Source organism: Pan troglodytes, chromosome 6 (assembly GCF_028858775.2).
Source record: "Pan troglodytes isolate AG18354 chromosome 6, NHGRI_mPanTro3-v2.0_pri, whole genome shotgun sequence".
Classification (NCBI taxonomy): domain Eukaryota; kingdom Metazoa; phylum Chordata; class Mammalia; order Primates; family Hominidae; genus Pan; species Pan troglodytes.
In genome coordinates, this window is record NC_072404.2 from 91311513 (window position 1) to 91338674 (window position 27162).

At 33.3% G+C, this 27162-nt stretch overlaps 1 protein-coding gene across 18 annotated transcripts in view; it reads right to left on the reverse strand.

Moving 5' to 3' along the window:
• CACNA2D1 (calcium voltage-gated channel auxiliary subunit alpha2delta 1) overlaps nucleotides 1-27162 on the reverse strand; it is a 496237-nt gene that overhangs the window by 13178 nt on the left and 455897 nt on the right. For 8 of the 18 annotated variants that reach the window (XM_009453454.5, XM_001160279.7, XM_009453452.5 and 5 more), the window contains 16 exons: nucleotides 24971-25047; nucleotides 23647-23667; nucleotides 22900-22960; nucleotides 14818-14915; nucleotides 12138-12225; nucleotides 11039-11101; nucleotides 10245-10348; nucleotides 9250-9336; nucleotides 7958-8025; nucleotides 7544-7582; nucleotides 5965-6036; nucleotides 4577-4729; nucleotides 4426-4478; nucleotides 2803-2858; nucleotides 2252-2381; nucleotides 29-138 (listed from right to left, as the gene is read on the reverse strand). In XM_009453454.5, the coding sequence (XP_009451729.1) occupies nucleotides 29-138; nucleotides 2252-2381; nucleotides 2803-2858; nucleotides 4426-4478; nucleotides 4577-4729; nucleotides 5965-6036; nucleotides 7544-7582; nucleotides 7958-8025; nucleotides 9250-9336; nucleotides 10245-10348; nucleotides 11039-11101; nucleotides 12138-12225; nucleotides 14818-14915; nucleotides 22900-22960; nucleotides 23647-23667; nucleotides 24971-25047 (1280 nt within the window). Of the gene's footprint in view, nucleotides 1-28; nucleotides 139-2251; nucleotides 2382-2802; nucleotides 2859-4425; nucleotides 4479-4576; nucleotides 4730-5964; nucleotides 6037-7543; nucleotides 7583-7957; nucleotides 8026-9249; nucleotides 9337-10244; nucleotides 10349-11038; nucleotides 11102-12137; nucleotides 12226-14817; nucleotides 14916-22899; nucleotides 22961-23646; nucleotides 23668-24970; nucleotides 25048-27162 lie in introns of those variants that run through there. The other 10 variants (XM_009453456.5, XM_009453455.5, XM_009453453.5 and 7 more) reach the window with 5 other exon arrangements.

The window sequence follows — 27162 nt, forward strand, 5'->3', positions numbered from 1 at the left end:
TCCAGATAGCTCTGATGTCAAAGGATACAAGTCTGCTCCGCTTGTATGAGCAGTCGTGTGTCACATGGACATGTCCCTTTGCTCTCAACCATTATGAATATTAAGTTGGTGTTCATAAGCTTTTCTCCATGAAAGATTCTGCAAAATAAATATGGTATCATAGAAAATAAGTATCTTTTCCAAAATAAATGGAAATCTTTCAAAGATTCTTACATATTAAAATGAAAGACAAAATATGACATCTGAAACATAAACCATTCCCAGCACAATGGGAGTATGATTTTAGAAGAAAAAAATGCTTCATTTATTAGCATGAACGTATTACCTATGTCAAATAAATAAAAAAATTGCAATATATGTTTTATGTGTGACCATTTTAAAGTATTAATCCTCACTGCAAAATAAGCACAATTTAGTTGTTGATGTACATAGAAAAAAGTTTTTCTTTACACATACAAAGAATTGTGATGCTTATGCCAAAGTTGCCTTATTTTACAGATAACACAACAGGGAATACAAAAATGTCTAGGCATCTTGCCCAACCTAAGGGCAGAGAAAAGTCCGGAACAGTGCTATTAAGCAAACTTTCTGTGAAGATGGAAAAGTTGTTCGCACTGTCCAATATGGTAAATACTAGCCACTCGAGGGTATTGGGCACTTAAAATGTGACAAGTGTGACTGAGGCACAAAATTTTAATTCTAATTAATTTAACTGTAATTGAAATTTCAATAGCCACCTATAGGTGGTAACTACTGCACTGGGCAACACAGACATGGACAGAATCAAGGGTTTTGAATTCCATCCCCTGTTTTGTCCACACCTTAAGCTGCTCTTACTTTAGTAACCAACATAAAAAATGTAAATATATCACTAAAAAAGTAATTTCTTTATCATTATACATTTTGCAGAAAAGTGGGATTTTCTTTTTGCCCTGTTAAGCTTTGATTTCCACAAAGCAAATCAAAAGGAAAGTATGATTCAATTTAACGTCTTGGTTATACTGACCTTCTTCACTTTACAATTTAACTTACTTCTTTAAGCACACCAATTGCTCTTGCTGGATGTCAATTAATAAAAGGCCAATGACTGTGAAACTCTGATGTATCCAATAAACATGCCACAATCCCATTTCCTGAAGCCCATAGCCTGATATGCTAATCTCCTCTAAACAAGACAGTCTGCTTTTTTTCTGAGTTCATGCTTGACTCTTCCTTCCCTTTCCTCTCCTCTTTATATACTCTACCTCCTCCTTGGAGATAGAGGTCTGCTAAAGAAAGTCATAAAACATACTGACCACGTCTCCTAAAAATTCATGATAGGTTGCTTAGCCCCTCTTGCAAAAATTTTTTTTTTTAACTATTCTGGCACTTTCATAATCTCAGATTACCTTACCTCCTCCTATTTCTTCTTCCGCTATGGTAACATTTCTTCTAGAAGTAACATTTCTTGTAGAATAATCTTCCCTCCACCTCTAAAAACAAAGTGTCTCTACTCTGTGCTTTGTAAGCTGTGACTTGCTGCTCTCCTCCTCTCAGGAATCCTGTGGCATTAATTACTACTTTCCCCTCAAAATCCCCATCTTGCCTTTCTCCTCTACCCTCATTACAACAAAATTAAATTCTCTATCTCTTTTTAAAAGATATTTTATGGATACTGACTAACATTAACCATGACCTAAAAAAACTGTATTTTTCCCAGTTCCTTCAAATTCAAATAAAGATAACATTCAGTTCTTCAAGTCAGAGAAGACTAGAAGTAAAAACAAAACAAAACATAACATTCAGTTCTTCAAGTCAGAGAAGACTAGAAGTAAAAACAAAACAAAACAAGACTTTTTGTTTTTGTAAATCTGTTTAGTTACTATATAGAAAAATAAATAATATGTGGCTTAGAATTATTTAAATTACTAATATATTTAATAACTTTATATTAGAAATTTTTAATATGGGTTATTTTAGGAAAAAAAGTTAAAATATAATCAAATTTCTCTATGTTCTGCCTAAAGAGAAAGAAATTATCTTGATCATGTAATTATTATAGTTGAAGAAATAACAGCTTATCAAAGTTAGAATTTTAAAAATTACAAATTTTAAAAGCCTATAGAGAAACTAAAGATTGCTGACATTTTCACCTTAAAACAATTACTCACATCTCTGACTCCAACACAATTTTCAGTTTTTTCTGTAATGATTATAACAGTATATACAATTTCTTAATGAAATAGGACTACTCCTGAAATAAATAAATTACCTGGAACAGTTTCCACAGTCTAATACACCACTGAATGATTTACTGTCGTTATCGAAGAAATACTGGGTTTGTTCAGTAATGCAGCTCTGCTTGGACAGGGAGGCCGTGAAGTCATCATCCTCCATCTCAACTTGGGTGGGGGGGGGGGACGGTGTAAAAACAAAGAACACCATTAGGAAGGGCCTCTGTAGTCACTCCCCTCGAGTCTTCACTTCTCACAGAGCAAAATAAACGTATAAGACCAGGACCCCTCGACTGGCTTGTTTACTGCTGTGTAATATCGTGGCAGCCCGTAATAGATGCCTGATAAATATCAATAGAATAAATGAATTCAAATACAAGATGGCTATGAGATCAGGCCAGTGTGACCTAGGTAATTTCTAAAACATTAGGAAAGGTTGGACAAAAAGTTTCTAGCTCTAAAATTATGAGATGGGTGACCTGTTTTCTCTTTCTCACACAAATATTCTCTGAATTTGTTGAACTTCAAGCACATCCCAAAAGAAAATTTTTATTGTTATGGCAATGACAAGGTCTGAGCATTTACATACCTGCCTCAAGGAGTCGTGGAAAGGTCAAACTCAAGAGAAACTGCTGTAGAATAGACCTGAATTTTTCAAATAAAGAAAAAAATAAACATCTAGGGAAAAAATGTGTTTTTACATGTACCCATACACATAAATACTGTTTCCCTTTATCTTTTTGGGAAAGAAAGTCTTGGAGTGTTTTTATTTAAGTATTTTTAAAATTATATAACACATTGTAACCTTTTTGTAATGTGTAAAAGAAGTCATGAAATCAGAAGTGTTCAGATCTTGTTCAGGATCAAGTGGGACACGATGTGTGAAGAAACCTAACAGGCAATGTTATCAAGCAGAAGAGTTCACTCTAAGAGGGAGAATGTCTGTTTCAGCGCGTAGGTTTTCACATTCATTACGTCTCCTTATTTTAGTTTTTAAAACCATTTGTTTTTTGGGTTCCCCCCGCCCCCAACAAAGAACAATGCTGTTTATACCATGGGTTTGAATTTGTTAACTATTTACTTTGTAATATAGAATATATTTGTAAATATGTAATGTAACTTTCATGAAACAAAATATACATATTATATAGAGAGATACAGCACATTTCAGTTTTACAGTAACTGACAACTGAGCCAAATTTCTAGAACTGAATTTAGTTTAAAAAAAAGTGGGGGTGGGAGGGGATATAGGATAAAGACAAGTATTTCAGGGTCATGATGAAATTTTAAAAGCCTACTGAAATTAATATATAAAATCACATCAGAAAATACCATTTTTCAGAATAAAACAGAATTTTCTAAATCTTTTAAAAACTCTCAAAATTTTAAAATCTTTTTTGCTGCTTTAATGATATAGTCACTTAATTTTAGCTGGGCAAACCTCAACATCAAATGAATATTGTACATTAATCTACATGGAATAGGGCTAACAATACAGTGTGATGATACAAAAAAAAAAAAGATTAGAAGGGAGAGAGGGAAGAGGGAGATCATGGATTCCAGACGTAACAGGAGGTTTAGTTACAACTAAACAATGAGAAATGTGATCTTCCAGACCTTCCACAGTGCCACAATTGACCATTTAAATGTCTTATTTTCATAGGTTGTAGGGTCTACAGGTGAGGGTTGGGGGAGGTTTAGAAGGTAGCATCAGTGAAAAGAAATAATTAGATCCATTTCAGCAACCTGATGCCCCTAAAACGATACTAGTCCTTGTATCAATAGTAAAGAGGTAGAAGGTTGCCATCATGCCATGAATTTGATACATGTAGACATCCAACTGGGATATTAAAGACAAATTGTAACTTCTTACAGATCAATACACCTAAAAGAAATTAGTGTCATGTTTTTATAAATATTTAATACAAATAAAAAGAGTTTCAATAGATATGTAGAGGAAAGAAGACTCTAAAGAGGCTGAAGTTTACATCCGCATAACATTGTTTTCATATGAGAAACTGAATAATGGTAACTTTATAGTGTTCACTTAGGAGAAACTATAAATATTACCAATAGGTGATGTAAAGAATGAAAAAAACTTAACTCCCTTAATAAAAATTTGAATATCCCCTAAATCCATATTTTCATCACATGCTTTTTTATTTTACAACTTCTTTCTTTCATTACCAATAAAACTAAAATTTTGACTTACCAGGCAGCAGCAGTGGCCCACCAGCCAATTTGTAATATGTCTGCTATTGATGGCTATAAAATAAAATAATAAGGTCATTTCAGTAGTGTACTTGATACTGAGGACACTTGAGTACCCCCTGAGAATTGATTAGACCGTGGATATTACTGACCACATATGCTGAGCGATGTCCTGCTCCTTGTTTTGGTGCAGCACCGGGCTCACATACTGACTGATAATCATAAGATTTGTTAAAAGCATAAACTGATATATTAACCAGGTGTCTCATCAAGCTGGGATCAATCTCTCCAAAAAATCTTCCAATCTGGTGAAGAAAAAAATCATAAAGCAACGTGCACTTAAAATGTAAGCCAAAAATGAACACGGGAATCACCACTACAGTGAAAAGAAATAATACAAAGAAACTGAACTACAACTGAGGAGCTTAAAAACAAAAGCAAATGAGAAACGTGTATATGACACTGTGAACAAACTAAAATGAGAGTAAGTGTTCTCATTACTCAGTGGGGCTGTGTGATATTTTATTTGTGGAAAGAATGGACACACATTACTAAGCATTAAATCACAATCAAATGCTTCCCAGATGAATAAAACAGGGGTGGGGAATGGAGAGGTGTAAGTCGAAGGGTACAAAGAAGCAGCTATGTAGAATGCATAAGCCTAGAGATTCAACATACAACAGAGGACTGTAGTTAATAATACTGTGTTGTCTACCAGAAATTTGATGAGAGTAGATTTTAAGTCTTCTTACCATACCGCAAAAAAGGTTAACAACCTGAGATGATGGATATGTTAATTGGCTTGACGTAGTAATCACTTAACTATGCAAATCAAAACATTTTTTTGTACACCTTAAACATATACAGTAAAAAAAAAGATCAAATGCCCCCCTGGGGAATGGAAAAGTGGCATGTATGAGAGAGCAGGCTGGCCTAGAAAAATAACTTGTAGGGACTGTGATGAACTGGAACAAGTCCCATCTAAAGGGGCAATCATGTGTTAATCAGCTCCACCCCATAAATACTGTCATCCAGAAAAAAAACAAAAAGAGCCCAGGGTTGAGATATTTTGCTTTGTTTTTTCAAAAAAAAAGAAGCCAGGAATGCAGATTCAGAAGTGAAATTAGTTGGCATCTAATTCAAATTTGTTAAAAATAGCCTATGTGCTGCTCATTTGCAGGTTTGAGACTAGAAATCACATCAGTTTTAACAAGCTATACATTAAATTAGATATCATCAACTGACAAATTTTGAAGTGAAAATTTTCTAAATATCTGAAAGATTAAAAGTTCATGTCATACTAAAATGCTTAACTGTATGTTTTAATGATACCAGTACTAGAATGTAAAATCAAATAACATAAAAAGTAGACTTAGCATGCATTTCTTAATGGTTTACATAACATTAAGCATTTTACAAATTATTTTATGACAGAAATAAAACAACTCATCGATTTCTAAAACACTGAAAGAGGTTTTGTAATGTTGATCCGGGAAACACACTTTGGAAAGCCTAATTCCCTCTTATTTGAGGTACATACCTGATTAGTATAATCATCATGATTTGCCATCAGAAGAAACCCACCATCATCCAGAATCACACAATCCATTACCTATCAAAATAAAGTGAACAGTTAACACATTTTTAGAAAGGTTAGGAGGCTGCATTGTCTTTACCCCATTATATACATGATTAGAGCAATAAAAATAGAAATTTTTAAATGCCTATCTTCTCTTGAACATATATGTTCATTAAATTCTGGTGAAATAAAGGCATGCATAGATTTATATCAAACCATCAGGCTTGATAATCTAACACCAACCATCCACTTGAGACTGTCAATTCAGTCTGAACAAATCAGAAGAGCAAATTAGAAATAATCTTTTTACCATTTCCGGGTCATCTAAATGATCCAGAAAACTGGATAGAGAAAATTATTTAATAATGAGTAACTGATTTAAACACATACTTAGGATTTTGACAAAAAGATATTTTAAAAAAATATCATTTTAGTTATCCTGTTTCACAGACTTAAAACACATCAGTACTATAAGACTATTTATAATTATTTCATATTTTAGATTAAAAATATGTAGTTGGATAATTGGAGATTTAAAAGCAAAATGCAAAACAAAAAATGTCCATGGTTAAGAAAATACTTACTTCACCCTGAAACACAGGATAAATTCCCACCTAGTTTAAATCATGTTTTAATGTATGAAAATCAATATAATAATTTGTATTGAATAAAAATCACAAATAAAAACATTGTTTTCAAAGTTGAGGATGTAATGCATTGCATTTTCCTAATGTGGAAGCAGTTTATTACTAAAATATTTGCTCTTAAAACAGCTACTGCATAGTCTATGTGAAATAGATAAGTTACAAAAATCATTAAAATTATTGGCTCATAATTTCACAGGAGTAGGAGTGATAAAGACGATATGAACCCCCTGCTTCCCTTGGAGATATACAGACACACAAAAGAGGACTGGAAGAAAATATTGTTTCATCATTGTTATTCAATTTTTAGAATTATTTATCTAGTATCATTCTTAGAGCATCTTCAACTTTTGAACAAAGTTCACATTTCCTTTTTCAATTTCTCAAACAGAAGTGAAAGTAATACAAGACACCTTAAAACTCAATCCATGTAACTATAACTTTATAATAAACTGTAATACTTCCAGGTTTAGTTAAAACATTTTTCCTATAACTATATAATACAGTGTGAACAAATTTAGAGAAAGTGTGATAGGTGAGAGAAAACTGCATTGATAACCAATAGGGTTGCTTTGGTTAGAAACTTCCTATCCAGAAATAGAGCTAAAGATAAATATGTACAAAAGAATGTAACACAGTTGAGACCAAAGAGAACCATCATATTGACATGAATATTTTTTTACCTTCCAAGGATATATACATATTTTTAAAAATTCAAGCATTTCACACTCAAAATCAAAAGCATATACATTCAAATGAATATATTATTTCACATTTCCATAGAATTTTTTAGCCTTTGATTAAAAATTCCTGCATATTTTTTCATCACTATAGTCTTAGCAAGAGTAACACAAGGAAATATTGTACTCAAAAGTGATTTTAAATAGTTTTCTTACGTCACTGTTTCTTTTGCAGTCACAAACTGGACCAGCACACTGAAAGACAAAAATGCGATTATCACCTCACTTTTAAAAGTTGGATTTTAATTATATTATTACCATGTTATAATTAGAAATTCTGGAATAATTTATCCAGTAGAAAAATAAGATTAAACAGTCTAGTGTATAAGAAACAAGTTTTATCTTATTAGAAAACTTGCATTGCATGTTATAACCTTGAAATACTTCTATTACATATTACATATTGACTAATTTAAACAAAAAAAGCTTTGAAAAAATAGGAATTCAGAATTCTACTTCAGTGTAGTGGTACTGAGAATGTATTTGCCACTGTATAAGGACCTTATATTTTTTTCTATTGAATTATGAAAACATTAAACATAGCATAAGAATTTTTTTAAAATATCTTACCGGATCTCTGATTGAGGTTTTGGTGAAATTCTCTATCCAGGAATTTACATCAATTTTAATTCCAACAACTGAAAAATTAATTTGAATTTATTCAAAGGTATAATTAGATATAATACAACCTTTGCAATATGACAGTTATTTTGATAGCAAGTATCAGACTATAGTTTATTACAGAAGTTTTAGTTTTGTGTTCTTCATTAAGAAATAATGCTAATAGCTCTTAAACTATTACATAAATTGTAACATATTCACAAGAGTGTATTCATTAGCCACAACCTGACCAATTAACTAATACAATAAGCTAAATAAAAAACAGTAGTGTCAGGAGAGCCTCATAAACTTGAGGTCATTCAAACGGTACATTTTAAGAGGTTTCCCTAACCCCACCAGTGCTTGCAGTAGGTGCTTAATAAATCTTTGCTGAAAGAGTGAACAGATGAATGGATGAGTAGGTGGGTTAGTAGGAGAGTGGGTGAATAAATGAATGGCTGAGAGAATAACTGATTTAGTAAGTAATTGAGCAATTGAGTGAATGAAGGAATAGGTAAGTGAGTTAGTGAGTAAGTGATGGAGTGAATTCATGTAATAGATCCGCTGATGGGGTAAAGCTGTCCTCAGGAGCAGGAAGGCTCAAACTACTCTCCTTTAAAACTTCAAACACTGAATCATACAATCAAAAAAACGAATAGCTTTTACTTTATTGTATTCACTCACTCTAGCCCACTTCCGATCCTCATTAATGCTCACTTTTACTATGTTTGTTTACTTGCCTATTTTTCCAAAAAGTCATTTTTCTATATATTTTATAGCAAGTTTTTAACTGAGCCCTACCTAATTCACTTTAACAGACGCCTACTAGAATATAGTATAAATATGCCATATTTATCTTTTCCCTCAGGGCTGGAAACTTAACTTTTTTGTACAAATATGTAACTCCTTGGCCATATAACTTTGTACGTATTTTAAAGTATTAAGAGAGACTTCTGGAGTGGGGTTGCTAATCCAACATTAAAAATTTTGACTATTATACTAAATTGATTCCATAAATTTGTGTCAGAGTATAAACATACACACTGTTTTGAAAATTCCTCAAATCTATGTAGTATCAATTTGATTTTATCCCAACTTCAGAGGTAACTAGTCATATTTTATTTAATTTTTTTAAGTGTGCATGCCTTTATTTTGTTTGAGACCTTTGGATGACCTTCTTGATAAACATTGCCAGTTTATAATATAAATGCCAAGTAACATTTAATTTTGATTGTGTTTTTGTATTTAATATTTATCCTTACCTGCAGGTTTAAGAAGTTTCCCTTGAATATATATTTCTACAGCTTTGCTTACCATAATGCCCGATTCATAGGCACCAGGTCCACTTTCTAAAAAAAAAATAAATCAATAAAACACCTATCAAGATATATTGAATAATAATATTGATTTTCCGTCATTAGATACAGATGGATAGTATTTTGCTTAAAAATTCTAGCATCTATAAACTATAAAAATGTTTATGCTCTCCTTCCTCTCTTCTTCCGTTGTATACACTAGGCTAACTGGTATATCCATGAATTGGTTTGTATTAATTGATTCGGGGACATTAATTAGCTTGGTTGCATCTGCTTTCACAACATAATGAATACATGCCAAATCTCTACTTCACAACATTTGTTAAAATATTAAGGAGTTCTGCTGAAGTGAAGTGGAAAGATTGATCCTGGATGCATAAAACTGACTTTGTCTTTTATAAGACATATGTCACTGGGCAAAACTTTGAAATTCTCTGAACTTGTTTCCCCATTTATGAAAATGAAGGTAAATACTACCTATGTGCAAAGATGTTCAGGGATTAAATTACAAGGTTTTTGGGAAATAAGTCAATAAAATATCTTAAAAGATAAGCTATTATTAATTGTATAATTATATTTTATAATACTGGTAAAATGTAATTAGTCAATGGAATTACTCTATTTAATTCCTTAAATGTTTTTCAATACATTTTCAGTTGTAATATGAGGGATTATCTACATGTGTTTCTATTTCTTATGCATGCCTAACAGATATGCTATCTCTAAATTACTGGAAGACTGTTTGCTGTGTATGCATTTTGCCTCTTCAACTAAATGATGTTTCTTTTCTATTTTCCTAATGCCTTGCAAATACTCTATTTTTAATGATGACTATTCTGAGTAGTTAACATAAAATGTAGTGATTTGGGGGGAGAGCAGATAGTAGCAGTAATTTATTATTTAAAAAATTGAGAAAAGCTGAATTCCAAAGCAATACTTACTGTTAAAGTAGGGAGCAGTGAAAACATAGTTATCATTATCTAGGCTCCTTTTATAGAAGCTGTCCTCATATGTCTCTGGGTTTTCTTGCCAATTTTCTCCAGCCCTAAGGAGGAAATGGCTCATCATTTGTATTCTTTAATCTACCTGATAACCTACTTTATCCTATGTGGACTTGCTGAGCTTTACAGATACGCCTACATCTCAGGTATGTCTAAAGAAGTTAGTGGTAATTGATAGCATAACTGATACTCATTACTGAGCAATGCATCAGCATAGCACTAAATTAAGAATCAGAAAAAGCTAACTCCTAGTTTTACTCCGTTGTTTACTAGTCAGGTAACAGGACAAGTAAGTTAATAGGTCAATTAATGTTAGTAAGCATTGGGGCCTACTCAGCCTACTTCATGGACTGTTACGAAGATAATAGAGATAAGATGCATCAAAGAAGAGTGAAAGATAATAAAGTGCTACATCAATATTGCTGATTGGTTATAATCATTGTGTTCATTTCACTGGTTTAGCTTGTATCTACAAAGAGAAAAATCTCTTTAAACGTCTCTTAAATGTTGTAATAAACATATTTGGCAGGCAAAAACATCATTGAAGAATTTTATAATGTCATTTTTCAGAGAAATAAAATCTTTTAATAATGTAAATACTGTAAACAATGGCTCCAATGTAATCTAATGGCAATCAGTTTATTTGAAGAATGGCTTCCTTAAGCAGTAATGTACAAATCCTTGGCACAGTCTTTTGTAATGTACTTGTTTTTACAGATGTTATTTGAACTTACTCTTTGGGATAAACTCTGGTAATCCCACCATCAGTCACAACAAATCGTGCTTTCACTCCCTTGCTGAAACAGAAGACAAAAGCGGGAAATGTTCTATTGAACATATTCTAAAATACAAAGTTAGGTGTTGGTGATACAAAGAGAAGTAAGTTTAGGAAGTAAAGGAAATATATCAATAGATACACAACTATTTTAATAATTTAAATATCTATTAAATTTGTACTTGAAGGATGTTTAAGGAAGACATCTCATAGGAAATAATGACTGAGGTGCATTTTGAACATGGAGTATGAATTGACAGCAATGACACAGAAAGCAGGAAGGTATCACTTGTAGAGAGGAATGTATACATAAGGGAAAGCTACCAGAGATGGCTGGTGTTTGGTGTAGAAAAAAAAGTAAGACAAAAGGAGAGAAACAGTAAGAAGTAAAGTTTCAAGTGCAAGTTCCTCAATGGTCAGCTAATGAATGATTTTGAATTCCATCTTAGAGAGCTTCACCTGTATCTTGAACTTAGAACTGCATTTTAGGAGTTAGATTCTGGCCACTATGTATTGTATGGAGAATTGACTAGAAGCTGCATGTGGAGGAATGGAGAACACTAAAGGCAGAAAAATCAGTTGCTGTGATTTCTTAGAAATGGGATCTTAGGGCCTTCATTATGAGGTAGAGAAGAAAACATTGCTAGGAGAAATATTTAGCATTTAGTGACTGAAAATGGGGTGGAGAAGAGATTTTAAATAAGAATCATACTCAGATTTTCTCAACTGGATGTATGGTAGTGCTATTAGAAATCCAAATAAACACTGACTAGAAATCCTACTTTAGCACAAACAGAAACACACAATCATGCCCATTTAATTTGGTTTATTCACCCTGAAGTGTATGTGCATGAAAAGTTGAGTAATAGCAGACATTAGTACTGAAAAACACCCACAACTGAAAATGCAAGTTGTCAACAACTGTATAGTGATTTTCTTGAGAAATATTAAACATTATTAATGAACTGTAAATTTATGAGATTCATACCCAATTTCCACAGGAGAAACTAAATTGAAATGCAGAATACATATTTTTATTAATAAGAACAAATACTTACATATTTTTCTGCTTACTCCAGTAATTTTGGACAAGTTCATTTGTAAAGCCTGCATCAAGCAAGACTCTATTAATCAAATCCGCGTTACCTAACACAGAAAAAGAAGATCATCAGTTACACTCACATTTCTAAAATTATGATCATAATGAAAAATATATTTTCTATTTCCAAAAGCAATTTAGAGTAGATATTTCTATGAATTTTAAAATATATTCCACATTCATTTTCTTTGTAATTTTAATATTATTCATCTTGCCTCACAGTTTTTCAGGAAATGAATGGATTTAGTAGTAGAAAAATCAATTCTAAATGAGCCAAATTATTTTGTAAATTTTATCAAAATAAGAAATAAGCTATGTTAAGAAACAGGAAATAGTCCTTCTTTTGTGTTTTTGTTTATTTCTGTATGGTAGCATGGCGAGTCCCAACCATCATAATTTTATGACAATTTAATGTATACACACATAAAATTTTATATATGTATATAAAATTTATATATATAGAAACAGAACTACCACTGAAATTATCAAGTAAAAACATTCAACAAAAAGTTACTGTCTACTTTCACTTTCATTTGTTATAAGAAAAGCTATTTTCATTCTTTTCTATCACAAATATCAAAACATAGGATAATCTTGGAGTAAATAAGACTATGAAAAATTCAGTGCCGCATATCGAGGAGCAAGGAATGGAATGAGCATCACAGAGCAGTACAATCCCAAGAATGTTTTTGAAATCTACTGGTATTGGTCAAAGAACCAATACCTAAGTAGATAATAGGTTGTCATTTCTAGAATAACTGAAGCGCATATTAGCCCAAGTTTAAAGATAATTGAGGAAGCAGGTGATGAGGATCAAAGGCCAATTATTACGTATTCTTAAACAAAAACCTCTGCCTTCTTCCCATTCTCCTTGTTCCTCTAAACCCATTAAGCTCTGAAATACCCTAACAGGTACCCTCTGAAATTGCACATTTACGATAAAATTTGACTTTTTCAGATAAAGAATATATGTTCTTAACATCCTATTACTATACAACATGGTGGTGAGATAGGCTGGAAACATTTTTGTTGCTTTTAATTATTTTAAGTTAATATATCTTACACCTGGGATTAAAGGATCAATTTAATCCCTATTTTGGAGTACATTTTAATTCATTCTAGACACTCTTTTTTACTATATTATTTTAGAAACTGAATCATTTAAAAAACAGTTCATTTGGAAAGTAAATGTTCTAATTGCCTCCAATCCCTTTAGGTAAAACAAAATAAATAGATACAGATATAAAAAAGAATGATTCCAATTTTCATGGTGTTCTGAAAAGTTATATGTTAGGAAAAACATTTCTGATAAACTCATTTTTGCAAGGAATATGAGAGTGTTTCATAATTTTGGTATCCAATTAAAGGAACATTCAACAATCTTATTACAGTTCTCTCTTAGAAATGCCTAGTACTCATTAATAGGAAATAAACAATGACATAAAATAACATTTCAAAGGCACTGGCTCAGTCTCAGTGAGCTCGCACTGAGTAGAAAGGTTTGGAATCATCATGTTAAGACAATGATCAATGTAAACTCTGGCTCCCATGACAGGTTTTCAGAGTGGCTCACTGAAGCCGCTAACTAATTTGTGCTAAAGTGAAGGAGCTAGGAAGTTATTTCTTGTCATATGCAATAAATCGAAGTTAAGAGGCAGCTTTAAGAAAGGCTTTGCCTTTTTGATAACTGATAAAGTGCTTTGACCCTTCCTGATAGAAAGATAAATAATTGAAAAACAAAAAGAAGGGAGGAGGAGAAGGAAAAGGAGAGAGGGAGGGAGAGAGAACAAAGAGACTCCTCTTAGAGAGAGAACCAAAAAAGTCAATTATGTGTACTTATTCTTTTTTCAAATTTTATTTATGAAGATAAATTTTGCCATGAATTTGGTTTTCCTCTTATTTCCCATTTGTACGGAATTTGTTTTGGTAGTGCTTTTATAATAAATATTTTTAGAAGAAAAAATGATTTAGATTTTTTAATGATTTAAAAGCCAAGAATCCATAATTTTCTATTAAGCTTAGAGTATGAATGATGCAAATTTACCTGAAAGACAAATATAATGGTTAAAAACTAATTACTAATTTTCTGTTGTCTATTTTAATTTGATTTACCTCATAAATGAAAAATTACAGAAGCATGATTTTTTAAGACATAAAGTTAATTTGTGATCAAAATAGAATGTCAGGAAGGAAGAAAATCATTAAGTGATATTTCTTTATACTTCAGTTTTTATTCTACCCATATTAAAACTCATTATATTATTTGAAGCATATAAATAAATTTATAAAAATGTACGTTTTCCTCTACCAGGCAAAATGCTATAAAAAACCTTCAAAAGATCATTCAAAATTAAATTTCCTAAATTTGAGAGGAGCTAACATGAGTGTGCCATATTTACGTTTAACCATTTGAAAGAATATATTACCTTGTTTTGAAAATTTGATTTAACTAAATAATGAAATAACATTTCTTTAGTTTGCAAAATTAAGGATCAAATTGTTACATTTTACTATTAAAAAGTTGTAAAGTAAATAAACAACCAGCACAATATAAAGTAATATGATTATCGTATCCTATGATATACTATAAACCAATAGAACCACACTCAAGCAATCATTTTGAATTAATGCATACTTACATGATGGGTTGTTTGGAGTTTTTCTATCAATAAACTCGTTGAAATTTAAAAGAAATTCAGTGTTATTATCCGATATTTTCAGGTCATTGCAGTAATCTCTGCAAAAAAAAAACATTTTGAGATATTAGGTATTAAAATCAAAACTGTACAGGGTAATTAAAGGTAGTGAAAACACTATCTTTTTTTTTTATTAGCCACAAGACTTTGCAAACTGTTGAGCTTCTTGTTACTTCCATTTCCTCACTTCTATAATGGACCAATACTTTACCAGTAAGTGGTGATTATAGGCAATATGAATTAAACATTTGGCCTTTGGACAGTAGGTGCTCAATAAATATTAGGTTTTGGTGTAGTTATACTATTATCATTGTATATCCTAGATTTAGGAGTCTCATATAGCAATTAAAACAGAAATCTGGGGCATCGGGGGCAAGGGGAGGGAGAGCATTAGGACAAAAACCTAATGCATGCGGGGCTTAAAACCTAGATGACAAGTTGATAGGTGCAGCAAACCAACATGGCACGTGTATACCAATGCAACAAACCTGCACGTTCTGCACATGTATCCCTGAACTTAAAAAAAAAAATTGCCTGGAGTTACACACATACACAAACACAACTGAGTGGACATAAAGCTAGTGAAATCTGAATAATATCAGTGGATTGTGTTTATGTCAGTTTCCTGGTTGTGATACTGTGTTAAACTTATACAAGAGGTTGCCATTGAAGGAAACTGAGTAAAAGGTATATAGGTTCTCTCTGTATTATTTCTTGCAACTGCATGTGAATCTATGACTGTCTGAAAATAAAAATTTAGACAATAAAAAAGCCCAGAAATCTTAAAGTTCATTACATGTTAATATATTTTAATAAAATATTACCATTATTTTAAAAAAGATTTTAAAAAGTGGCAATGTTTTACATATTTGCAAATTATCTTTAATTCCTGACAAGAGAAGACAAGTATGTCTCTGCAATCAATTGCAAGAGTTTGTTTTGGTCTATAGAGAAAATTTGTCCTCACAGAGACGAGAGGCTTGTTTTTCTTCAGATATTGCGGCTGTTGTGTTTTTGATAACATACTGAAACTTGTTTATTTGTAATTCATTGATGGGTAGTTGTAACATGGAATCTGAAACAATATTAATAGTTTTTTTGCCTTCTGTTACATTAAAATTCCATATTCTTTCTTATACTTTAAATGAATCTTTTAAGCATCCGTGATTTTGTAAAATCATAAACTGGTTATTTAGAAAATGAGTGGTGTACAACTTCCAAATAATGACACATTATACAATATTGAAAATTTACACTCATTATTATCTTCAACTAAGTAAGTATTGGGAAGGAATCATGTACATAGTAGCGTATACAACTTTCCCAAAATTCTAATTTTCATTGGAAAGCTCAGTTTCTGTCATTGGCAGCAAATACTCTTAGTTGTTTTCTTCGAAGTCAAAAGCTCATCTGATTTATTTTTGAGAAACTATCTGCTGGCTATCCAAATCTGAATAACCATAGTTCTGTAATTTGTTCTTTCAAGTAATGTTACATTTAAAAAAAAGCAGAAAACACCTTGTTCACTTCCTAACACAATCATACAAGTCCTTTATTTTTTTGAGACATCCAAGTTACTCTGAGATGCAGTAGCACTTCTAGTTTTATCACATATAATATTAAAAGACATGCACTCAAGGGGAAAACTTCAATAAAATTTATAATTCTGAAATCAGGTAGCGTGATGTCTCTAGCTTTGTTCTTTTTGCTTAGGATTGTCTTGGCTATATGGGCTCTTTTTTGGTTCCATATGAAATTTGGTTTTTTTCTAATTATGTGAAGAAAGTCAATGGTAGCTTGATGGGTATAACATTGAATCTATAAATTACTTTGGGCAGTATGGCCATTTTCATGATATTGATCTTCCTATCCATGAGCATGGAATGTTTTTCCATTTGTTTTTGTCTTCTCTTACTTCTTTGAGCAGTGGTTTGTAGTTCTCCCTGAAGAGGTCCTTCACACACATCCCTTTTAAGTTGTATTCCTAGGTATTTTATTCTGTTTGTAGCAATTGTGAATGGGAGTTCACTCATGATTTGGCTGTTTGTCTATTATTGGTGTATAGGATTGCTTGTGGCTGGGCACAGTGGCTCGCGCCCATAATCCCAGCACTTTGGGAGGCTGAGGCAGGCAGATCACGAGGTCAAGAGTTTCAGGCCAGCCTGGCCAAGATAGTGAAACCTCGTCTCTACTAAAAATACAAAAAATCAGCCAGGCATGGCGGTGGGCACCTGTAATCCCAGCTACTTGGGAGGCTGAGGCAGGTGAATCGCTTGAACCCAGAAGGTGGAGGTTGCAGCGAGCAGAGATCATGCCATTACACTCCAGCCTGAGAAACAAAAGCGAGACTCTATCTCAAAAAAAAAAAAAAAAAAAGGAATGCTTGTGATTTTTGCACATTGATTTTTTATCCTGAGACTTTGCTGAAGTTGCTTATCAGCTTAAGGAGATTTTGGGAAGAGACAATGGGGTTTTCTAAATATACAATCATGTCATCTGCAAACAGAGACAATTTGACTTCCTCTCTTCCTATTTGAATACTCTTTATTTCTTTCTCTTGCCTGATTGCCCTGGCCAGAACTTCCAATACTATGCTGAATAGGAGTGGTGAGAGAGTGCATCCTTGTCTTGTGCCTTTTTCAAAGGGAATGCTTCCAGCTTTTGCCCATTCAGTATGATATTGGCTGTGGGTTTGTCACAAATATCTCTTATTATTTTGAGATATGTTCCATCAACACCTAGTTTATTATGAGTTTTTAGCATGAAGGGGTGCTGAATTTCGTTGAAGGCCTTTTCTGCATCAATTGAGGTAATCGTGGTTTTTGTCATTGGTTCTATTTATCTGATGGATTACAAGGCTACAGTAACCAAAACAGCATGGTACTGGTACAAAAACATAAACCACTGGAACAGAACAGAGGTCTCAGAAATAATGCCACACATCTACAACCATCTGATCTTTGACAAACCTGACAAAAACAAGCAATAGGGAAAAGATTCCCTATTTAATAAATGGTGTTGGGAAAACTGGCTAGCCACATGCAGAAAACAGAAGCTGGACCCCTTGCCTACACCTTATACAAAAATTAACTCAAGTGGATTAAAGACTGAAATGTAATACCTAAAACCATAAAAACCCTAGAAGAAAACCCAGGCAGTACCATTCAGGGCATAGGCATGGGCAAAGCCTTCATAACTAAAACACCAAAAGCAATGGCAACAAAAGCCAAAATTGACAAATGGTATCTAATTAAACTAAAGAGTTTCTGCACAGCAAAAGAAACTATCATCAGAGTGAACAGGCAACCTACAGAATGGGAGAAAATTTTTGCAATCTATCCATCTGACAAAAGGCTAATATCCAGAATCTACAAAGAACTTACATTTCCAAGAAAAAAACAAACAACTCCATCAAAAAGTGGGCAAAGGATATGAACAGACAGTTCTCAAAATAAGACATCTATGCGGCCAACAAACGTATGAAAAAAAGCTCATCACCACTGGTCATTACAGAAATGGAAATCAAAACCACAATGAGATACCATCTCATGGCAGTTAGAACGGCGATCATTGAAAAGTCAGGAAACAATAGATGCTGGAGAAGATGTGGTGGAATAGGAATGCTTTTACACTGTTGGTGGGAGTGTAAATTGGTTCAACCATTGTGGAAGACAGTGTGGCGATTCCTCAAGGATCTAGAACCAGAAATGCCATTTGACCCAGCAATCCCATTACTGGGTATATACCCAAAGGATTATAAATCATTCTATAAAGACACATGCACATGTATGTTTATTGCAGTACAGTTCAGAACAGCAAAGACTTGGAACCAACCCAAATGCTGATCAATGATATAGACTGGATAAAGAAAATATAACACAAATGCCCCATGGAATACTATGCAGCCATAATAAGTTCATGTCCTTTGCAGGGACATGGATGAAGCTGGAAGCCATCATTCTCAGCAAACTAACACAGGAACAGAAAAACAAACACCACATGTTCTCACTCATAAGTGGGAGTCGAACAATAAGAACACATGGACACCAGGGAGGGGAACATCACACACTGGGGCCTGTTGCGGGGCAAGGGGAGGGAGAGCATCAGGACAAATTTCTAATGCATGTGGGGCTTAAAACCTAGATGATGTGTTGATAGGTGCAGAAACCACTACAGTACATGTATACCTATGTAACAAACCTGTACCTCGTGCACATGTATCCCAGAAGTTAAAGTAAATTTTTTTTAAAAAGTGTGTATATATATATATATACACACACACACTGTTCAAAACAGCACATATATATATATATTTATTTATTTATTTATAATCAAGCCCAAAAAGGGCTTAACATACGTTAATTGAAGTGGACATTCATTGGCCTGTCCCACAAGCCAAATACTCTCCCTTCTCAAGTACTTTCTCCTTCCCTAAACACGTAAGTAAATTTCGGTCTTCTAGTCAGCTGTATTGATATCATTCAGCTATAAAAAAGTACTGATACGTGCAACAACATGGATGAACCTTGAAAACATCATGCTACGTGACATAAGGCAGATACAAATGGTCACATATTGTATTGTTCCATTTATACGACGTGTCTAGAACAAGCACATAGCCATAAGAGACAGAAAATAGATTAGTGGTTGTTTGGGTCTGGGGAGGGTTGGGGAAGGATGGGTAGGTAACATTTAAGGTTACAGATTTTCTCTTTATGATGATGAAAATGTTCTAAAATTAACTCTAGTGATAGTTGTACATATATGTAAATATATTTTAAAACTTTGAATTGTAAAAAAAAAATACGAAATGTGACACTGACTACAGAAATGGTTCATACACTAATACCTGCTGGATTAAACAAAATCCATTGCCTATGAATTAGGAATTAGAATTGAGAGATATATCTATCTTTCTCTATGTATCTGGATTCTACCCTAGTTTCCACCTTGTCTTATATTGAAGCTGAGAAAGCCAACATGCATAATCTGCTACTTAATAACTGGGAGAGACAAGGGAAGAAACTGTAGACAACACAGACCTGAGATGGAGAGTCTTGCCAACATAGCAGGCCTAATTTCAATCTCTTCCTAAATTGTTTGCTATGTTAATATTCTGCGGGACCCTGTTTTTTGTTTTTGTTTTTTCTAGCTAATGTTCTCCTTAATACTGAGAAAATTCTTTCTAGTTAAAGTGGGTTAAAGTTGTTCTCAGTAATTCAAAGTAACTTGAAATTAATTAAAGTGACTTGTGTCCAAAAACTACTAATAAGATTGCAGGTATTATTAGTGATACAATTTTAAAGAATATTCTTTATATATTTACAGATTCTCCAGTCACCAAGTATTTATTTAGCACCTACTGTGTGCCAGCAATGGATTCACTATTGGGTATTGAATGTTAAGTCAAATAGACACAGTCATGGTCTGTTGAGGAAAGTAAATAAAATGTGGCCAGTGCTCCCCAAGAGAAATAGAGAATTCTATGAAGCAGTCAGGAAGGATGCATATACCAGTGAAGAAAGGAAAGAAATCCCCACATTGAGGAACTTTTAAGTTGGGATTTCGGAGGGAGTGGGATGCATATGTATGTGTATGTAGTCCAAAAGGGAAAAGAGAATTAATGGAAAAAAGAAGGTAAAACCAAAACCAAGAAAAAAAAAAGTGCATTTAGGAACTGAAAGACGTTAGTATGGATGAAATTTAGAGTAGGGGTAGGGAAACTTTCCCTGACAGGGCCACGTAGCAAGTGATTTAGGCTTTTGTGGCCCATAAATTCTATGACACAACTACTCAACCCTGTCTTTGTAGAGAAAGCAGCCAAAGACATTCCAGAAACAAATAAGCATCACTGTGCCCCAACAAAAATTTATGTTTAAAATTGATAGCTGATCTACAGGATGTAGTTTGATGGTCCGTAGTTTAGAGTGTGGGGGACCACACTGGTACACCAGGACGTGGTGGAAGAGCATTTGAAAGCTATAATATAAAGCACAGATAATCATAAAGGCAATATACAATCACTGGCTCGTATTTAGCAGATGAGAAATATGATTTTTTTCACGTTTTAGAAACTCTCTCTGGTTATAGAACAGAGACAGCATTAAGAAATATGGGGTAAATATGAAAGTAGGGAGATCAAGTAAGAGGCAAATGTAGTAGTTTAGGTGAGAGAAGGCAGTGGCCTGGATTAGGGCAGAGGCAGCTGAGATTGACAGATACACTTGATACTCATACGACAGAACTGGCAAGACTGGTGATTGATTAGAAGTCGATACAAGAGAAAGGAAGCAGAGAAGGACAACTAACAGGTTTCAAGATTGCTCGTTTGGGAGGATGGCATTTTCTCCTCTGAGGCAACATAGGTAGAACTTTCCAAAGGAAACAATTATTTATAAGATGCTAAATCTGAAGCACATTGAAGAGATACTCTTGTCTGGTTTCCATGAGATGTGTCTCATATTGAAATATGTAAAGTCTGGAAATAGATATAATATAGGATTAAATAATATAATGTAATATCAATGAAACAAATATGTCTTTGTCTCTAGATATTTATGGCCATCATATAGATTTGGGAATTATGAACCTAACCTGTAGGCAGAGAACACATGGGTGGCTTGTGGTCTGAATGCAGTCTCAGGTAAAAAGACAGCCTAGGCTAGCATCCTTTGCAGCCTTCTTATATGAGTGATCAGCAGAAGAAATGAAACTCATGAAAGAGACAGTGAATATGCAGCCAGAGAGGGAGTAAGAAAAACAGAATAGTGTGTCATCAAGCAAGAGAAAGCACACTGTCAAAGGACAGCGTGATCAACAGTGTCACACACTAAAGGAAATTCAAGCAAGAGAAGCTTCTCAAGGATACGGGCATTCAAAAAGCCAAGAATATGCTTTGTTAACAGAGATTTTTCAAAAAACCCATATTCCCTACGTTAAAGTAGAAACAATTCAGAAATATCCTTTTGCAAGAATTAAAGGGTAACTCAGAACAATTTATATGCATCTTTGAGTTTTTGGAATAATTTAAGAAAAGTGAAAAATTAACAATCCAAGCTTCTATGTAAATTGTTCCCAATAATTTGGCCTAGATTAATAGGAATTATATTTGCATATTATATGTGTCTGTCATGGAATAGGAGTCAAAAACTGAGGAAAGAAAGAAGAATAAAGAACACCCTGGGACTTCTGAATAGTTTCAAATAATTACAAGAAAACTGAGATGGAGAAAAAGATGTACATGCGTGATGAAGGGAGATTATATGAGAGATAAATAAAATTGGGTAGAAAGAAATGAGGTGCATCTAAAAAACTATGTAAAGCAATGCCACTGTAAACATGTTCTCCCAGAAAGTTGAATTAGACCATTAAAAAAATCCATTATTATGTTCATTCTACCCCTACGTGTATAGATACACATAAATATTGGTACATATATGTGTATATATGTGTACATATGTGTATATACATATTCACAGGTAAAAATACACAATTTTCTATTACTGTTGGAAGCACTGTTTGTTCTACAAGAGCAAAGCCTATGTCCATCTTATTCCCATTGTGTCCCAGAGTCTACATTGCTTAGCACATAGTAATTGCTTTTTTTTTGAGATGGAGTCTCACTCTGTCATGAGGCAAGAGTGCAGTGGCATGATCTCAGCTCCCTGCAACCTCCGCCTCCTGGGTTCAAGTGATTCTCCTGCCTCAGCCTCCCAAGTAGCTGGGACTACAGGTGTGTGCCACCATGCCCAGCTAATTTTTGTATTTTCAATGGAGACGGGGTTTCACCATGTTGGCCAGATAGTCTTGATCTTTTGACCTTGTGATCCACCAGCTTCGGCCTCTCGTATTTGAATGAGTAAAGAAATGAATAAATAAGATTTTGTTTCAGTTTTAAAGTAATTATTTCCTTTGATTCCATAATGTGATATGGAACTAACCCAGAGCAGTCTTGACTCAATTCTGAACTACTGTTGAAGGCCTAGCTACTGATAGAAGATGTATCAAAAATACAACAAAACCAACCTTGGTGCTATGAATGTATAGCCAGATTCTTCGAAATTATCTGGCTTCAGGGTTTCCGAATCTGCAAAGATAATGTTACAGGATTAGATAGGTAATTCCGAGTATATATCCAGAGATTCTATAACAATAAGAAGGCATGAGAAAGATTACCTAATAAGAAAAATTGAAAATAGAGTACTTACATCCTAAAATTGAAACATATCAATGAATATAAATGTCCTCAATGCTTCCCAAAATAATAAAATTATAACATGGATTAGCTTCACATGGATCCCCACAGTTATTTCAAAGAAAATGCTATGTCTATAATTTTCTGATCTAACCCTACTATAACCGAATATCTTTTAAAAAGTGATTGATATGAATGTTATACCAGAGGTATTTTAAAGACCAATTATTTATATAAACAGTTTACCAATATTATGATACAGAAAATGATGTTAAAAAAACTCATTAATGCCTTTAGTGAGTTAATAACATTCCTCATATTAGGTATGAATTAGTAAGTGGAAGGATACAAAACAAAACTTCTTAAGTCCAAGAAAAAAACGTGAATGTGAACCAGCTTGCATATGAAAACACAGCATATTCTTTCTACCATTTTTTTGCTGCTAAGTTTTGAGTGATCATGAAGGAAAATTTAGCAAATGAGAAGCACAGAGGATAATATCCAATAGGAAGGAAAATATCAGTGGAAATGTCAAGTGTACTAAACAGAAAGAAATTGAGCAACAAGAAAATACTTGCCCTTCATTTTGCCCTTTTTTGCTGTGAAAATCCATCAGAAAGAGAAAGCAGGGAAACAAAAAAAAAAAAGAGGGTAAAGCAAAGGGGGTCACAAACAATATTTTATTCAATGACTTTCTTGAATAAAAATATTGTGCATAGATCAAAGGTTCATTTATGTACAGCTGTAGTCTGAGGAAAAAAAAGACATATTTTGAAGACTGGATAGTATGTCCTATCAATTATAACTAGATTACCCTCTCTGTACTGTGGTTATTTCAAGGGTCTGTTTTGCAAAGTGATTAATGCAGGTGTAATACCAATGACGTCAGGCTATAAACATAAGCATTTACTAATCAAAGACTCACGAGTTATCCCCTCATTTATCAATTGAAGAACTAGCTCATGCAGAATTGCTGGTTGTGAAAAGACCATCATATCTATCTATCAAGTGAAAGTGGAAATATAAATGTACTATGTATAATGCACTATGAACACCAGGCCTGCTGCGGGCAAAAAAGAACTGACAGAGAAATGAAAGAAACTGTAGCTTACTTTAAGATCAGATGTAAAATATATATGTATATTTTTGGTATTGTTTTGTATTTTACTTCATCCTCACAGAAAAATTTAAGGTTGTTAGCAATAATCGGCAGTGTGCAAAGGATATGATGGTCATTTTACTTTACAAAATCTAGTCACCCAAAACAAAATAAACAATAACTTGAAGTATGCACTAGTATTAATTACTCTACATTCCAAATGAGGCTTAAAAAATTACACCATTTGCATTACTGAGACATTAATTTGGATTACGAAAAGAAAGTTAATTGCCAAACCAAAGCCAAAGACCAGTGCAATTTAATTTATTCAAAGTAGAAGAGTAGATGTGAAGCACAATATTATTCTGGCCAAATGCAAAATAAATAAATAAATAACCAGAAACAAATAAAAGGAAAGAAAAGGAAAAGCTTTACTAGCACAGTGCCATGAGAGTAGAGACTATGTTGATAAGTAGCATGTGAAACATTTTGCTCCAGCTAGCAGACCCTTAAAACGACAGCAACAGGACACAGCACTGCAATGATTCTATGAGCACATAGCAAGGCAGGGAAGGGTGGTGGGGACTGCCAGTGAGACTGGAGTACCTGCTCATATTCTATCCATGTAGAATATTTCTTGTTCCTTGCATGTTTGGAATGGGTTAGAATCATTGCTGTAGATTTGGTAATAACACCTACTAAAATATTTCATAAGCCTTGGGTATTCCAAAATCTAGACGTATTTAAACATCTGATACTAGGAGATAACAAATGGACCCTGAAGTCACTTTCACAGTACTTACATCTGGCCTGAGTTATTGTCTCTTCTAGTTTGGCTTTTATATAGTAAAAACTGTAGGTTGGTAATACCAAGGCCAAACTGCAATAGAAACAAGAGAAGCATAAACACAAACAAACAAAAATGAAACATAACTTAAAAAAAAGACACATCAAGTTCATGGGAAAATCGAAAGATCTTCCTCATGGGAAGGAAAAGACATATTACTTTGACAAGAAAATGCATTCAGCAAATACAGTACTTAATTTCAGTCTTGCCATCCAGAGTCATCTAGCTCTCTACATTGTAGGGAATCAGAAGAGACAAGTGGAAAATAAGTTCCTGAATGAACCCATAAATTAGCCAAGGAAGGAGTGTCATGGCTCCCTACTATGTTTCCAGAAAATTATATTAAATTACTTTGAATTTTAACAAAAAATTGAAGAACATTAGGGGTATGTTTAAACAAGGTAAATACATAATACCATTTGGACACACTTCCTTAACATATTATATATAATGTTAAAGTGCTTTGTATAAAATGGACACTATTAAAATACAAATGGAAGAGTTACTATTATCATTACTTTTTTTTTTTTTTTTTTTTTTTTTTTTGGAGACAAGGTCTCACTCTATCCCCCAGGCTGGAGTGCAGTGGTTTCGATCATGACTCATCACAGCCTAAATCCCCCGGGCTCAATCAATCCTCCCACTTCAGCCCCCGAAGTAGCTGGGACCATAGGCACATGCCACCACGCCCAGCTAATGTTTGTATTTTAGTAGTGACGGGGTTTACACTATGTTGCCCAGGCAATCTGCCTGCCTCAGATTCCCAAAGTGCTGGTGTTACAGGCATGAGCCTCCACGCCTGGCCATTATCATTACTATTGAACAATGCATAAAGTCATCTAAAATATATTCTTTTGAGGGATTAAATACCCACTATTTTAAAACTCTAATACTTGGGCAAGTTCTCTAGTACTAGTCTACTCATAGGCAAATTCAGATTCCTTTACTGCACTAACAGAAATTGTTTGCTAAGCTCATTAGTTTATACCCAATAGTAAAACTAAGTCATAGTATTTATTTCAAGTTTATTTACTGTGACTATTCCACATTATTTGGAAGATTGTTATTAGATGTAATAGGAAATGTATCTTGAGTTTTGTAGTTAACAAGAGCCATGGTGCTACTCTAGTCTTATGGTAGATGTCCAAAGCAGAGGAGAGTTCCAGTGAAAATCTTAGGCCAAATTCAGAATGTTTTAGACACAAAAAATGTCAGACAAGCTGGCCATCAAAACTTGCCTTAATGACTGCCCAAAATAAAAAGCTGTTAGGCAGGTAATCTTACTTATTTTGAAATTGCCAATTAATAAAATAAAATAATAAAACATCAGAATTGTTAAAGGATTTCAGAATTTTATGCACTTTCTAATAACACAACTGCATATGTGTAATTCTCCTATTCTCAGGCTAATACTGAAATGTAGGACATAACTTTTCCATATCCACATGTGCTATGGAGCCACATGATCTTTGCTATGCTTTGAATGTAGAAGAAAACTTGTGAACAGTGGGTTTACCTCTAAAATGCCCAATCTAACTACTTTCCAAAAGTAATACTTGTTTAATGTAACCCACTTGGTCACCTTCAGCATCCACTTTTAATAGCTAGCTCAAATTTTAGTAATGTGCAGGAAAAGGTGTGTATATCTACGCTTTTGAGTATTTCCAGGCATGTGTAGATCCTTTAATTAATTAATTAATTTTTAATAATTTCAACATTTAGATTTAGGGATTTGTAGATGTTCTGAATCACTTAAGCCTCACGTAGCCCCAGTTTTGGGAATGGATATCCTAACATCATTATATATTTTTATGGACAATATAGAATAGGGAAAAACATAAAATTTCAAAATTTCATTCTTATGACTATAAATATTAAAATTTCACTCTATGAAAAGGAAAAAAAGCAAGGGTTTATTTGCTAAAATTTAATTATACAATAAAGATAGCAAAATGAATGGATGCTTGTTACCTCCAATTCCCAAATGTTTCTCTATTATTAAGTAATTCATAGACTTTCCTTATGGGAAAAGGTCAGGGAAATAAAATGTTATGTAGATTTAATGAAAATTTCTATATTCATTTTATAGGTAACTTCCTTTAAGTGGAGGCAGAGATTAAAATTAAAATAAGCAGTGCAATCACTCTG